Source organism: Phalangium opilio, unplaced genomic scaffold, assembly GCF_054372755.1.
Source record: "Phalangium opilio isolate 3A_F unplaced genomic scaffold, DU_Popi_V2 ptg000003l_1, whole genome shotgun sequence".
NCBI classification, from domain to species: Eukaryota; Metazoa; Arthropoda; class Arachnida; order Opiliones; family Phalangiidae; genus Phalangium; species Phalangium opilio.
This window is the reverse complement of record NW_028324145.1, coordinates 8,869,722-8,884,951: the sequence shown is the minus strand read 5'-3', so window position 1 is coordinate 8,884,951 and position 15,230 is coordinate 8,869,722. Positions and strand designations below refer to the sequence as shown.

Sequence of the window (15,230 nt, the reverse complement as noted above, 5' to 3'; positions counted from 1 at the left end):
TGGGTACTTGTGGGTGCTTGTAGGTACTTGTGGGTGCTTGTAGGTACTTGTGGGTGCTTGTAGGTACTTGTGGGTTCTTGTGGGTACTTGTGGGTTGTTGTGGGTACTTGTGGGTACTTGTGGGTTCTTGTGGGTACTTGTGGGTTCTTGTGGGTACTTGTAGGTACTTGTGGGTTCTTGTGGGTGCTTGTAGGTTCTTGTGGGTACTTGTGGGTGCTTGTAGGTACTTGTGGGTACTTGTGGGTGCTTGTGGGTGCTTGTGGGTGCTTGTGGGTGCTTGTGGGTGCTTGTGGGTGCTTGTAGGTACTTGTGGGTACTTGTGGGTACTTGTGGGTGCTTGTGGGTACTTGTGGGTGCTTGTAGGTACTTGTGGGTACTTGTGGGTGCTTGTGGGTGCTTGTAGGTACTTGTGGGTGCTTGTAGGTACTTGTGGGTGCTTGTGGGTACTTGTGGGTTCTTGTGGGTACTTGTGGGTTCTTGTGGGTACTTGTGGGTTCTTGTGGGTACTTGTTGGTACTTGTGGGTTCTTGTGGGTGCTTGTAGGTACTTGTAGGTACTTGTGGGTTCTTGTGGGTACTTGTGGGTTCTTGTGTGTACTTGTGGGTTCTTTGTGTACTTGTGGGTTCTTGTGGGTACTTGTGGGTGCTTGTGGGTACTTGTGGGTGCTTGTAGGTACTTGTGGGTGCTTGTAGGTACTTGTGGGTGCTTGTAGGTACTTGTGGGTTCTTGTGGGTACTTGTGGGTTGTTGTGGGTACTTGTGGGTTCTTGTGGGTACTTGTAGGTACTTGTGGGTTCTTGTGGGTGCTTGTAGGTACTTGTAGGTACTTGTGGGTTCTTGTGGGTACTTGTGGGTGCTTGTAGGTACTTGTGGGTGCTTGTGGGTACTTGTGGGTGCTTGTAGGTACTTGTGGGTGCTTGTAGGTACTTGTGGGTTCTTGTGGGTACTTGTGGGTGCTTGTGGGTACTTGTGGGTGCTTGTAGGTACTTGTGAGTGCTTGTAGGTACTTATGGGTGCTTGTAGGTACTTATGGGTGCTTGTAGGTACTTATGGGTGCTTGTAGGTACTTGTGGGTACTTGTAGGTACTTGTGGGTACTTGTAGGTACTTGTGGGTACTTGTAGGTACTTGTGGGTACTTGTAGGTACTTGTAGGTACTTATGGGTGCTTGTAGGTACTTGTGAGTACTTGTAGGTACTTGTGGGTACTTGTAGGCGCTTGTGGGTACTTGTGGGTGCTTTTGGGTACTTGTGGGTGCTTGTAGGTACTTGTGGGTGCTTGTGGGTACTTGTGGGTGCTTGTAGGTACTTGTGGGTGCTTGTAGGTACTTGTGGGTGCTTGTAGGTACTTGTGGGTGCTTGTAGGTACTTATGGGTACTTGTGGCTATTTGCGGGTACTTGTGGGTACTTGTGGGTACTTGTGGGTACTTGTGGGTACTTGTGGGTACTAGTAGGTACTTGTGGGTACTTGTAGGTACTTGTAGGCACTTGTGGGTACTTGTGGGTACTTGTAGGTACTTTTGGGTACTTGTAGGTACTTTTGGGTACTTGTAGGTACTTGTGGGTACTTGTAGGTACTTTTGGGTTCTTGTGGGTACTTGTGCGTGCTTGTGGGTACTTGTGCGTGCTTGTGGGTACTTGTAGGTACTTGTGGGTGCTTGTAGGTACTTGTAGGTACTTGTGGGTGCTTGTAGGTACTTGTGGGTACTAGTAGGTACTTGTGGGTACTTGTGGGTACTTGTAGGTACTTGGGGGTACTTGTGCGTACTTGTGGGTACTTGTAGGCACATGTGGGTACTTGTGGGTACTTGTAGGTACTTTTGGGTACTTGTAGGTACTTTTGGGTACTTGTAGGTACTTGTGGGTACTTGTAGGTACTTTTGGGTTCTTGTGGGTACTTGTGCGTGCTTGTGGGTACTTGTGCGTGCTTGTGGGTACTTGTAGGTACTTGTGGGTGCTTGTAGGTACTTGTAGGTACTTGTGGGTGCTTGTAGGTACTTGTAGGTACTTGTGGGTGCTTATGGGTGCTTATGGGTGCTTGTAGGTACTTGTGGGTACTTGTCGGTGCTTGAAGGTACTTGTGAGTTCTTGTGGGTGCTTGTGGGTTCTTGTGGGTACTTGTGGGTTCTAGTGGGTGCTTGAAGGTACTTGTGGGTACTTGCCCCGGGTACTTGTGGGTGTTTGTAGGTACTTGTGGGTGTTTGTAGGTACTTGTGGGTGTTTGTAGGTACTTGTGGGTGTTTGTAGGTACTTGTGGGTGCTTGTAGGTGCTTGCGGATACTTGTAGGTGCTTCTGGGTACTTGTAGGTACTTGTAGGTACTTGTGGGTGCTTGTGGTTACTTGTGGGTGATTGAAGGTACTTGTAGGTACTTGTGGGTGCTTGTAGGTTCTTGTAGGTACTTGTGGGTGCTTGTGGTTACTTGTGGGTGCTTGAAGGTACTTGTAGGTACTTCTGGGTGCTTGTGGTTACTTGTTGGTGCTTGAAGGTACTTTTAGGTACTTGTGGGTGCTTGTGGTTACTTGTGGTTACTTTCCACGGGTGCCTCTGGGTGCTTGCAGGTACTTGCCCCGGGTGCTTGCAGGTACTTGCCCCGGGTGCTTGCAGGTACTTGCCCCGGGTGCTTGCAGGTACTTGCCCCGGGTGCTCCTGGGTGCTTACCCCGGGTGCTTGTAGGTACTTACCCCGGGTGCTTGTAGGTACTTGCCCCAGGTGCTTGTAGGTACTTGCTCCGGGTGATTGTAGCTACTTGCTCCGGGTGATTGTAGGTACTTGATCCGCGTGCTTGTAGGTACTTGACCCGGGTGCTTGTAGGTACTTGACCCGGGTGCTTGTTGTTACTTGCCCCGGGTGCTTGTAGGTACTTGCCCCGGGTACTTGTAGGTACTTTGCCTCCTCCATAGGATTAACATTACACTAAATTTTGGAAGCTCGTAACTCTGGTTTTATTAGAGATACAGGGATATCCTTTGATTATGTAATAGTCCTATTTTCCCCTTCCCTCCTTTGTTAACATTTGCTCCATGGGATACTCCATATACGGGAAAAACATGGAAAACTCAGGGAAGTATATGGGGAAAAGCCTGGAAATCCCAGGGAAATTTGTTTTCGAAAAGTTGTATGAAGCTTGTTTTGGAACATATGTTATAAACTCATGGTTTTAGTTATATAAAGTTTTACCAAGAAGCGATATCTAGTTTACTAGAGAGAAGGTATTAGATGAATAAGTATTCGCGCCCCATAGTCCCAGTCCCACTTTCAAAATACAAGGGGGGACGTAAAAGGAGGCCGGGCTATTTCGCCTCTCGGCAGTCGGAAAATATGTAGTTTTCGTCATTCGCGTCGCGTTTACGTGAGTTTTCTGGTCCGTGACCAAATAAGCATTTTTTAAACTGGACATTAGGCCAGTGACTTTCCTGACTTGGAAAAAATAAACTGGTCCGTTACCATTGACCAGAGCACGTCGTCTGCTAAACTAAAGAATTGGATAATTAAAATATGAGAATTTTAATGTGTGGAGTCTGATTACCCTTGAACTTTCTTAGTAGTCTCGTGGACCACTGACCCCCCTCCGATTTAATTTTTGAACTGCACCAGGGAATTTTTAAACTGGTCATTTGCCCTGTGTCACCGCCTTATTTCCCACGCTGGCGCGAGTTGTTTTGCGTTGTCGAGTGCGTGATGGAGTTGGCTATGCCTGGAGTCCCAACCTTGAAGGAGAGAGGAATGGAGTAGAAACCCCCACACCTATAGCGTTGCCTGTGTACCCCCACCTACGGCAACATAGTCCTCTCAGCATCCTCAGCGGTTAGGTAGGGTCGTACTGGACTAAATTGTAAAAGGCGCTCCCTCTATCTTCAAAATAGAAGCTAGTTCTCATACAAATAAAATGGCGCTCCGCGGCAGCACTTAGCAATCGCCTACCGAAGGGTAGGGGCGTGCGCGAGGTACATAGGGAGAGATACGGTGCCGCAGGTCGCCCATCATTATTTCCAATCCATCTCAACTTCGTTATCACTGTCCCAACCCCCGCGACTTCCAACCACTAGCATAGCCCACTCGATCACGCTCTCTTTTCCCCGGCTACATATTTTGAAGATGGCACTTTTTAGGCGTATTAACAATCTTGGATCATCTTGGTGAACTTTTAGGGTAGCCCTGACTATATTTTGTTTAAGGTTTTAAGCTTCATATCAAACAGACGTTAGTTTATGCTACAAAAAAGTGTGAAATTGAAAATGTCGGATCGTCTTTATGAAGTTTTAAGGATATCCGAATTTCATATTGGGCTTATGACAATTTTGAGCTAAATGATAAACGGACATAATCAGCATTTTTAAAAATTTTGTAAAATTGTCAATTTGGTCCTATTTCTTGAATTTTTAGGGGGCGCCTCGCGTTTCAATGAATGATTGTAAAAAATTGTATGATGTTAATTACAATAAGAATACAAACTTTTATTGATTTACGTTTTTTTGAAGTATCATAATAAATAAATGTCTGATTGAGCGAAAGTTATGGTCCCCTATATATATTTGTTTCAGCTTAGTGCAGATTTTGAAAATGTTAAACAGTTTCTTAACATTCTTAATTAAAATGAAGACTGAAGGAACAGATATTAATCAAAAATGTCTTGATTAGAATCAAGACCTAAAAAGTATCGATAAGACTGAGGTTATCACTTGTCTGAAGGATCAGATATTAATTTTTCTTTTTAATTGAAACTTAAATGCATGCTTAAGAAAAAACAACGTTCCATTACCGTTTTCCGTTGAAATAAATTATTTTACTGGTAATCAATTTCAAAAATTTACTTATCTCGGCTTTTCGACCACAATTCCATTCCCCGAAAACATTTTATCATTACATTAATTACATTTGGGAGATAACGTGTCAAAATAAACTATAAAACAATAAAAAACTGTAATAGCGGTCTGTTAAGCCATGATAACAACCTTTTAAAAGTTACAAGCAGAAGCGTCGCTAGGGTTTGAAATTTGGGGGGGGCTAAATCTGGGCAAACTATTTTAAAGTTATTATAAGAACTTAATATAAACAAGATGGCCCAAGGGCTGGGACTTAATAGTAGCCACATCGTTATCTATTTAATTAGCACATGAATAAAAAGAAAAAAATTCAAAGACCCTAAACAAAAAATCAGAAATGTCCGACCCCACAGTGGTAGCGTGTCTTACTGCTGCGCCAGGATTTTCACTCGTCTTAGGTTTATTTTTAGTTTTGGTTAGCTTTTAGTCCATACTATTGGGACTCCCTTCGAAAGAACATGAAACATTTTACTTGTTTCCATCTGTTTTTTTCTTCAAAATTTTACTGTTTGATATTGAAATTTTTTTATATATTGCTACAGAATTTTAGGTTGCTAACAGCAATTTTTTGGTAGGGTTTACTGATTATTTTTGGGGGGGCTAAGTTTGGAATTTGGGGGGGCTATAGCCCCCCCCCCCCCCCCAAAAAAGGCCTAGCGACGCCACTGGTTACGAGGACTATATAACCCTTTCGAGACTAACAGGACCTGAGCAAACAATAGCTTAACCTGCTACTAGTACGAACAGATGTAAACTGGAGTTGAAATTTCATCATGTGCGACCTGTGGCCCAGAAACTCTCCCATAGTCCCAGTGTGTGTAGAACATAATTTTTTTCGCTGTTATCTGCCAAAATCAATCTTTCTAGGTAGTGCCGCCTCCTCACTTGAATATTTCATGATATATTAAGGTTTGAACGAACAAAATTCTAGATTACTATTTTCACTACCATGTCCCTCTGCTACCTTGAAGCAAAATTTCCTCTCTTTTTGCTGCTCATTACCGGTGCCATTCCCTTGACTTTCTGTTCGTTATAACTACTATCATGAGTTTATTAATTTCAAACCAAAATATAAAAAAATGGATTCATTTTCCTTTTGTGCTACTTAGAATATAACGTTGTGCCGCGCCTTATCAAATAGTCTCTAACCATTGTTAGAAACTAGAGAGAGAAATTGGGCAGTAACACTGATCATGCCCTGAACTATGAGAAAGAACAATACGACGGTTCACTAAAGTACACTTGATATTACATCATTTTGCAAAACCGCGAGTAAAAATGTTACTGTCCCTATTGAATTTGGCGCCATTGGTTTTAGAATAATTAAAATGTTCCACTGCCAAGCGTGCTGGTCACGAATGGAGATGTAACGTCTTTAGGAACCTTTTAAAACGCAAAAACCATACACGTACTCTCCCAAAAGTAATTAATGTAATGATAAAATGTTTTCGGGGAATGGAATTGTGGTCGAAAAGCCGAGATAAGTAAATTTTTGAAATTGATTACCAGTAAAATAATTTATTTCAACGGAAAACGGTAATGGAACGTTGTTTTTTCTTAAGCATGCATTTAAGTTTCAATTAAAAAGAAAAATTAATATCTGATCCTTCAGACAAGTGATAACCTCAGTCTTATCGATACTTTTTAGGTCTTGATTCTAATCAAGACATTTTTGATTAATGTAATTAAGAATTTATAAATGTATTCCCAAACCTTTTTGATTCGGAGAAATCTAGCTGTTTCTTGTCTTTGAACCATAGGATTTCCAAGGGCGAATCTCCTTTGGCGTCGCATAGCAAAGTTGCGCTTTCTCCTTTCCTTACGGATTGAACCGCGAATCGTTCCTCAAATTTGGCGGGAACTGGGGGTTGTTGGGGTTACGACCAAGGCAGAAAAAGAAATATACAAAAATGGAAAAGTTAAAAGAGCTAAATTTGAAAGGTTTTTCTTGGGAAATATAATCGATATTTATTAGACCGTACACATTTTCTCGTTTTATTTTGGCCCGGATACAACATAGGAAAAGCATTTTCTAATAAAAAATCTCGTCTTGTAACACGTTACCCCAGGTTTTATTTTTTTTTTATTTTTTCAGTCGTAAGGCGATGGTTTAAAATTTTTCTGTCGCCAACTTTCTGATTCGTATTGAAAATTTGGAGGAGTTAAATGTGGATATTTCTGAGTTTTTTTGGTTAGTTTTTCTAAATAATTTTTCTTTTGATCAACGAACTTAGAAGCTTTCCTTTCTTCATCGTTAAATTATCAGTTTCCAATACTAATTAGCAATTACCGCGACCTCGTTCTCGTTTAATTAGGATACTTTTGTTATGATGAGTCATTTAAGTATGTTAGCGGTTCTCGTTTAATTAGGATACTTTTGTTATGATGAGTCATTTAAGTATGTTAGCGATTCTCGTTTAATTAGGATACTTTTGTTATGATGAGTCATTTAAGTATGTTAGCGATTAGGTTAAGTATTAGTATAAAATGTTGGATATATCTCCTATTTTAACTCTTAGTTTTATATCTTGCTTTGATATCAAGAGTGCAGTGCCACGTGATTCCTCAATACCCCTTTTTCGTATTCTTGAATCTTTAGTTTACGATATACCTTAGCCCATGCAAACTCGGATAAACTAAGCTCTTAAGGGTATACCATTGAAAATAAGGGAGAAACTAAAAGAAAAACAAATTTCGAGTAAACAATACCATGGAAGAACTACGCGAGATGGAACAGCCCCCTAGTGTTGAAAAACCTGTCGTCCAAAAACTTGAATACCCCCTTAAGATTCCTCCTCCCTTCCTAAAGGTGGGTACTTGGAAAGGCTGCGCGCGTCGGTTGGCGCGCGCCAGTTCAATTTCAAATTTTAGTGAACAAGGCTTACGCTACTCTCGCCAAGTTTCGAGAGATGGACGGTTCGGCGCTGCCTCGGCTTTAAACCTCAATGTTAACAGCTGTAACCAATAACAAATCAGAGGCGCGCGAATATTGCGCAGACCGAACTTTCCGTTCCCACTATCTCGGAGAGCTCTCCTACGTCACTCGCTACATTTCTGGTAGAGGCTCCGGTATCTTCGTCGCCGTTCCATCTCGCGTAGTTCTTCCATGACAATACCTACTTCATTTATTTGTGTACTGATATATTACCTTTAGGGCATACCTTTCTACCTTTTTCCCGGTAATGGATTTTTTCCTCCCTCCTTTCTCTGGTTTTAAATTTATGACTGGGAAATATTCTAAAAGTGTAGCTCTTATATTTTTACTTTTAGAAAGAAATGAGAGGTTTACGAACCCAATCTTGTATTTAAAATACGTTATGGGCTTATTTTTAGTACGAATTTAATGTAAGGTAGTTTTTTTACTCTCTGCTCTTGAAGATGTTTAGAGGGAAAAACATTTCTACAGGCGCTAGTAGGAAATATATGGAGAAGTTTCAGCCTGTTTCGCGTTTCCCCGCATTGCACCCCATAATTTTTAAAATTATATAGAAAAATTAGAAGGAATTTTTTTTTTAAAATTTTTCAATCTATAAAAAACTTTAGGTAGACATTTTTAAGTTCGTTTGATACTTAAGGTGTAGGGCTGTCATTTTTACGAATGATTTACCTGTACCAAAGGTCAAACGCCTCGAAACTGAACTGGCAATGACTATTGTTTATCGTTTTTGTTTATTTTAAATAAATTTTATGACGATTGTTGTTTAATAGCGAGATAATACTTAGAAGTTTAGTTAAAGAGTATTTTGTTTTGCATTGAATTTTTAGTTGCAATGCTTGCAAAACTTGAATAGGTTGAAATATATAAATATTTTGACAAAATATTATTTTGTATTTCTAAGACTATTCCCGGAATGACCGGTTGTCCAAATAGTACTCTTATTTTTGCCTGAGAAACGTATATAAATTTTTCTTGACGTTTTTCGTTTTTGAATCCGCGAGAGCCGCTTCGTTGAGTTCCTCTTCCAACATTTCGCTTCGCTTCATTTCCTAAGCCTTGGCATAATTTTTTTTTACTTTTGGTCATAACTTGCCTTACCCAAGAAGTAAATTACCTTGAAGTTATATGATGAACCTGCCTAAAATGTAAATGGTTTTCCCTAGTTTTCTTCACTGTATTCTAACCAATTAAAGGAATGGGACAAATTATTTATCGGAATCTTATACACTTCAGACTGTCATACGTTAACTTAATTGCTCAAATATAATTTAATTTTCTGTACATAGACAAGGGAGTCCAATATATTCATTCATAGCTTTAAATGCTCTTTATAATAATTATAATAAAAATCCAGTTGAAAATATTTTAAAAAATTAAGAAAAGGTATAATTCTTTTAACTTCCGAATTATTTACTTCCTCGAATTATTATCCCTTCAGTTCCTCGCATTTTGTTCATTTTTGGAGCAGCATTTTAATATTCCCTCGGTGTGTTTTGCATTTGCTTTTTCCCTCGTGTTTGGAGAACGAAAAGTTTGGATAACAATGAGGGAAAAAGCATCATTTTTATTCTGTTTCACGCGACTATATTCTCCTCTCCATCCTCATCTTCATCCCCATCTTCCCGTCCACTTCCTTTAACGTAATCCGGGTATATTTTTTTGCGCAACTCTTCAACCGAGGCTTAGTAAACTGCTAAGCCTTATCTGTGTTACCCTGTAAGTGCTTTTACGCTACTTAATCGGATTAAGAAACCCCCCCCCCTTTTTCCTCTTGAGTATGTGTGTCTGGTTGTTTTTGAATTTTTGAGAGAGGTACTAAAGAAAGCTTTTGTATCTTAAGAAATTATTTTGCGTTCATCTTGGATGAGATTAATTGAATTGAGGGAATGTTTGAATTGACGTGTTTAGTTTAAGCTGCGTTATCGGTTCCCTAGTATTCGTTTGAGCTACCGGGACAAGTTTTCTTAACTGGCGTGCGTATTCATAAAACCATAAAAATTTAATAATTTGTTTTTCAGTTTGAATATTCTACGCGCTCGAAGCTAGGCTGCGTTTAATTCAAGGTTGTATTTAATCAAAATGACGAACTCGAGTGGTTTTTTTGGGATGAACTTTTGCACGCTAAAATATTATAATAAGATTTTTCAAGAAAATACGTTCCCTAAGGCTATCCAAGTAATTTTTTTTTTATTTATTTATTTTCAAGTTGCGACCTATCCATTCAGAATGAATGGTTTTCAATTTTGCGACGATATTATCTTTTTATATGTATTATTAAAAAGGCAATTTTTGTTCCAGTTTTCTCCGGTTTCTCGGAGAGACTTGAAAATTTGAAAAGGTATTATAGGAGGTAATGGGGAAGGTTTTGGGAAATAGGGAGAGTCTTGTTTGGGAAACGAAGGGAACAAATTTAATCCTTTTATAAGTGGGTGAACATGTTTGCCTGGTATCCCATCGAGTATTGTTGTAAAAGGCTTATTGTTAAATATACGCTTTTGAGAAGATTCTCTCTCTCTCGCGCTGGAAACAAGATCTCCAAAATTGAACAATCGAATATCGGTGCAATCAAGCCCCTTGTTACATTTGCAAGGAAACAAATATGCCATTAAACGCAATATAAATCAGGGTTATTAGTAAACATGGAAAACAGCAATGAAAATATTGACTTATTTATGGAATCCGAATTTATAGTGCAGGCAAGAAGTGATATCTAGTTTAGTAGATATCTCCAGTCCAAACGTAGGTCCGGAGTTAATCCCCGCCTCTAAATTACAACCAGCACCTCATTGGTTCTTGAAAACTCATGTCAGCGCGACGAAAAATAGCCCGGCCTTCTTTTACGCCCCCCTTGTATTTTGAAAGGGGGACTGGGACTATGGCGCGCGCGAATATTTAGGCATCTTATACCTTCTCCCTAATGAACTATAGATATCACTTCTTGGTACAGGAAAATGGATGTTGATCGTTCTATCTCTTCAGATGTTGGGTTTTTGGAAATTTGTTGTGAAGTTACGAACCTTGTATTTAACAATGATTTTAAATACGCAGATCGATAAATTATAAATGGAATGGAATTAACGTTTGTTAATTGGTTAAATTAAATGGATTTACGCAGGGTTTTCCAATGATTATGGTAGGACTGAAGTATGGGGAATTAATTTTGAGTTGAAAATGTAACTTTTACGACACAATTTACAAATTATTATTGGATTGTTTTACCGATGACCCCTAATTAAATTTAAGGGATCATACCTAAAACACTGTGGCCCTTAGGACAAAATTTTTATAGAAGTTAAATTATCAACTCAAAATCGCACTTCACTAAAAACCCGCTGTACTTTTATTCCTACCACCCTCTATGAAACACGCTGTATATATGTTCTTAATTAAAGAACATATATACAGTATAAAGATATTAATTTTGCGAATTGTATTTAGTAGAATTATTCCCTATACTTTGGTGGGAGTAGACTGCGCTGGGGTTATCGTGGTTCATACCCCAACCATACCATAAACCCTCCGGATCTAATAATCCCATACTTATTTTTTTGTAGAGAGTAGAGACTCCGGTTTTGCCTAGATCGTCGTAATTTTTCCTGCGTGGGAACAGAAATCCCCCTTTTTTTAATGTAGCGAAGGGACTCTTGTATAGTTGTCCATCTCAGTCTTAGTTTTAGATCTACAACATTCTTCCCCAGATATATTTACATTACATATTACTTCGCCGTACCATTCATCTCATTGCAAAAGTAAAATCTGAGATTTAGGATGGCTCTTCGTGTTTTTCAGAGATAAGATATAGATTCCATTTAAAGTTGAAGGGATTTTGCTCCTCTCTCTTCTCTGTTTCTCTCTCTCTCTCTCTCTCTCACACTCGCGAACATTTTCAAAAAGGAATTTCTCCTTTTATAAGCAAAGATAATAAAAAAGGACTAAAGAAAAGATATATAAGAAGTTTTGGGGGTTGAACGCTGGCTGAGGTTTTTTTAGTCCGCCTTTGAAGAAACCCGAATATAATGCAATCGATGGAGCTTATTGTATAGTAGAGGTTTCGTTTTTTCATCTTATGTAAGGATTTCGATCCCTTTTCGTTGCGATTCTAATCTCTGGTATGAGTTTGAGAGGATGAATCTATACTGGTGCTTTTCACGTATAAACGGGGGTATTGCATTGTGTAGTAACACGAATTTCTATTCTTTTATGGAAAATTGAGCCCTATTTTAGCGCGAAAAATTGCTTCAACGTTTGAATATTGATTTGATGTTTTTTTCTGTATTCTTTTCTTTCTTTATGGTTTGTTTTCGAGTATGTTTGTATATTCTTTGAAAGAACCGTCTGAAAGTTTGTCACTGGTAACTTAGAAACGGGAGCTTGTCATGAAGTGAGTGAGGTAGGTCATAGATACGAGGTAAAGCGACGCCTGGTGAGGCGATGTCAAAGACTTAGTACAGACTAAATAGGAGCTAGATGGAAGTCCTGCAAAATTAATAAACCGAGTGTAGGACTTCAATTCTCGCTTGCGTCGTTCTCGAACTAGCACGAGCTGTAAGTCCTTTGCATTACGAAGTTTAGGTAGTGTCGTCATACTTATGGAACATATCACTTATAAACTTATGATAAACGAAATACGAAATTATGACCATACTCTAGTTGTGGTAGGATACGATGGTAAGAATCTTTATTTTTGAAATGCAATCAAATTTCTCGGCAATTCAAAGAGATTCTTTCTTTCCCTGCAAAAGAATGCGGATATTTTGTTATTTTTTCCCCTGACAACGAAGTTATTCGATAAACTCCTTGTCTGGCTGTTGTTATGTGAAGAAAAAAGGGATTTTTTTTATGTTGTATCTATGTATATCCGCGCCTTTGCTAAATCGTAATCGACAAGATACAGCGCATTATTATATCGACTCTTTCTGTAATAATACGTATAACTTCACCGTGACATTATCTTAGACACGTTAAGACTAGACAAAAGGCGATTGGAAGATGTTAGCTCGATCCTAAAATGAAAATGGTCCATAAGAAACGAGGTTACAATGTCTCCTCCAAGAAGACACCAATATCGAACCCTATATAGCTATAGTAGAACGGAGAAGGCGGTAATACACTCTTACTCTTGTTCAAGCGCAAATTGTAAACTGTAATAAGGTACGGCGTACTAATACACCTTGTTTTAAGTCTCGCACGTGTAAGTAGTTCGGAAGAACTTATATTGAACGAAACGAGAGAGAGAGAAGAAAAGTGAGAAGAAAGTTGGGCTGTTTCCGTCATCAAAAGGAGGAAGGTTTGAAGCTCTTTCTCTCTCTTTTTGACTTTCTCTGTTCCGAGTAAAGGCCTTTTTAGACGATACAACTTTTGATTCAACTAGTTGGGTCAAAAAATTGGTCAGCGATCAATTTATAATTTGGTGATTTATTAAGTCCAACTTCTGTTTACTCAACTCAAGTTGACTCATCTAAATGAGTGAAAACGTTGTGTCGTCTGAAGGGGCCTTAGGCGACGTAGCTCTATAGAAAAAAAAGAAGCTAAGTAAGCTTGCTTCGAAGAACAAAGGCATCAAAGCGAAAGGCAGTGAGAAAAGTGGGTGCAAGGAAAGGGGCCAGAATCAATCAACGACAGATGACGAAATTCCAACATCATTTTTGAAAGAAACCCTTCTCGCTCTCATACGCACAAAGATTCCCTTCAGCTCCTTGGATTTTTTCCTTTTTAACTCCCCAATATATTTTTCTCTCTGTTCTTTTTCTGGTTTTGTTATCAAGGAATTTACATAGAAAAATGTTTTGTTGGGTGGAGTACCGTACACCACTGCTATAGCTTCTAATAGAAATTGGGGAGCTATTTTTAAATTTGGTTTAGGATGATTTTGCCATACAGGGATGGTTTAATCGAATATTGAATTTAAGTCATTCAAGCCAGATTTGAATTTTGGCATAAGTTCATGCGATAAGTCTTAAGTATGTTTTACACTCGTTCTTTTTCATGGGTTGGTCTTAGATGGGGCGGGGCTTATCGTGACTGTGAATTGGTGGTAGATGAGCAGAGTGGCTCCTGGTGGCGCGGTTTGGCTGGGAAATGAAGCCATGATAGCCCTCTGTGATAGCTATCTATAATCTAACCGTGTTAAGTATATATAGAGGATCTCTGACTCCATTTTCAGGGTTCATACAAACCTGGTTAATCTGGAAATGTCATGGAAATAAATTGTTGGCTAAAATACTCGGGAAGTTTAAGGGAAATTTAAGGGAAAAATATCAGGGAAATTTAAGGGAAAAATATCAGGGAAATTTAAGGGAAAAATATCAGGGAAATTTAAGGGAAAAATATCAGGGAAATTTAAGGGAAAAATATCAGGGAAATTTAAGGGAAAAATATCAGGGAAATTTAAGGGAAAAATATCAGGGAAATTTAAGGGAAAAATATCAGGGAAATTTAAGGGAAAAATATCAGGGAAATTTAAGGGAAAAATATCAGGGAAATTTAAGGGAAAAATATCAAGAAATCTCAGGGAAGTTAAGGAAAAAATAGCTGGAAATGTAACGGAAATTTATGGGAGAAATACCTGGAAATGTCAGGGAAATCTGTTTTTACCAAATGTTGTATGAACCATGATTTTCTCAATTAGCCTTGTAGCCTATTCTTACCACCAGAGTTTTAAACTCGCGCCGATTTTTCTAGAAACCCCAAAACAAATTACTATGAGTCGCACGTTCCGTTCCGTCTCTCATTTTGGTTGTCCTTTCAAAAATAAACAAATTGCCAACGTATTCCTCGTCGGTATTGATTCCCAACTGCAAGCTTTTTCTCCTTCTATGTAGATACCTACATGGCCCCCAAAGTGAATTTGTAAAATTTTCTCTCAGCGCGACTCGTTTTGACATTGGTTGGGGAAAATTCTCGCGACCTATTTATAAGGTTATTGGCGCGTGAAATGAAAGGTATCCTGGGTAAAAAAAAGGGGTATTGCTTGATTTTTCCCAATCTCCCTAGCGGTATCGAACCATTAAAGTGAAAATTTCCATGCACCACCACCAAGTTGCCAAAGTTGATTTCCAATTTAAAAGTGGTGCATGATGATGGGGTTATTTTATCTAACCTCTCTCTCTCTCTCCCCCCGGCTATGTCCTCTCAACCCGAACATCATTTTAAGCAAATACACTCTGACGGTATCTTTTCACTTATAAATTCGGTGCTTTATATAAATATAAATTTATACGTTTACTCCGCGAGTCAATTATGTTTAGTGTCCTGTTACTTTTGATTATAAGTAAAGTCTTCAGTAATTTTAAAATCTTATATACTAGCCATTTATGATGAATAGTGTCTTTAAAACATGGAATATAAGGAAGAAATAGGCCTTTTCGATGTAGGAAAGAAGTGATATATCTAGTTTATTAGGGAGAAGGTATAAATTGGCCACATTTCCAGCTTTATCTCCAGTCCAAACGTAGCCTGTCCGGAGTTAA

The 15,230-nt window shown here is 39.0% G+C and overlaps 1 protein-coding gene across 5 annotated transcripts in view; it reads right to left on the bottom strand.

The window, feature by feature from the left end:
• The window catches only part of LOC149717590 (cell adhesion molecule Dscam1-like), a 101,122-nt gene that overhangs the window by 17,001 nt on the left and 68,891 nt on the right, over positions 1 to 15,230 (bottom strand). For all 5 annotated transcript variants that reach the window (XM_089840258.1, XM_089840247.1, XM_089840261.1 and 2 more), the window contains exon 5: positions 6,537 to 6,684. In XM_089840258.1, the coding sequence (XP_089696384.1) occupies positions 6,537 to 6,684 (148 nt within the window). The remainder of the gene's footprint in view (positions 1 to 6,536; positions 6,685 to 15,230) is intronic.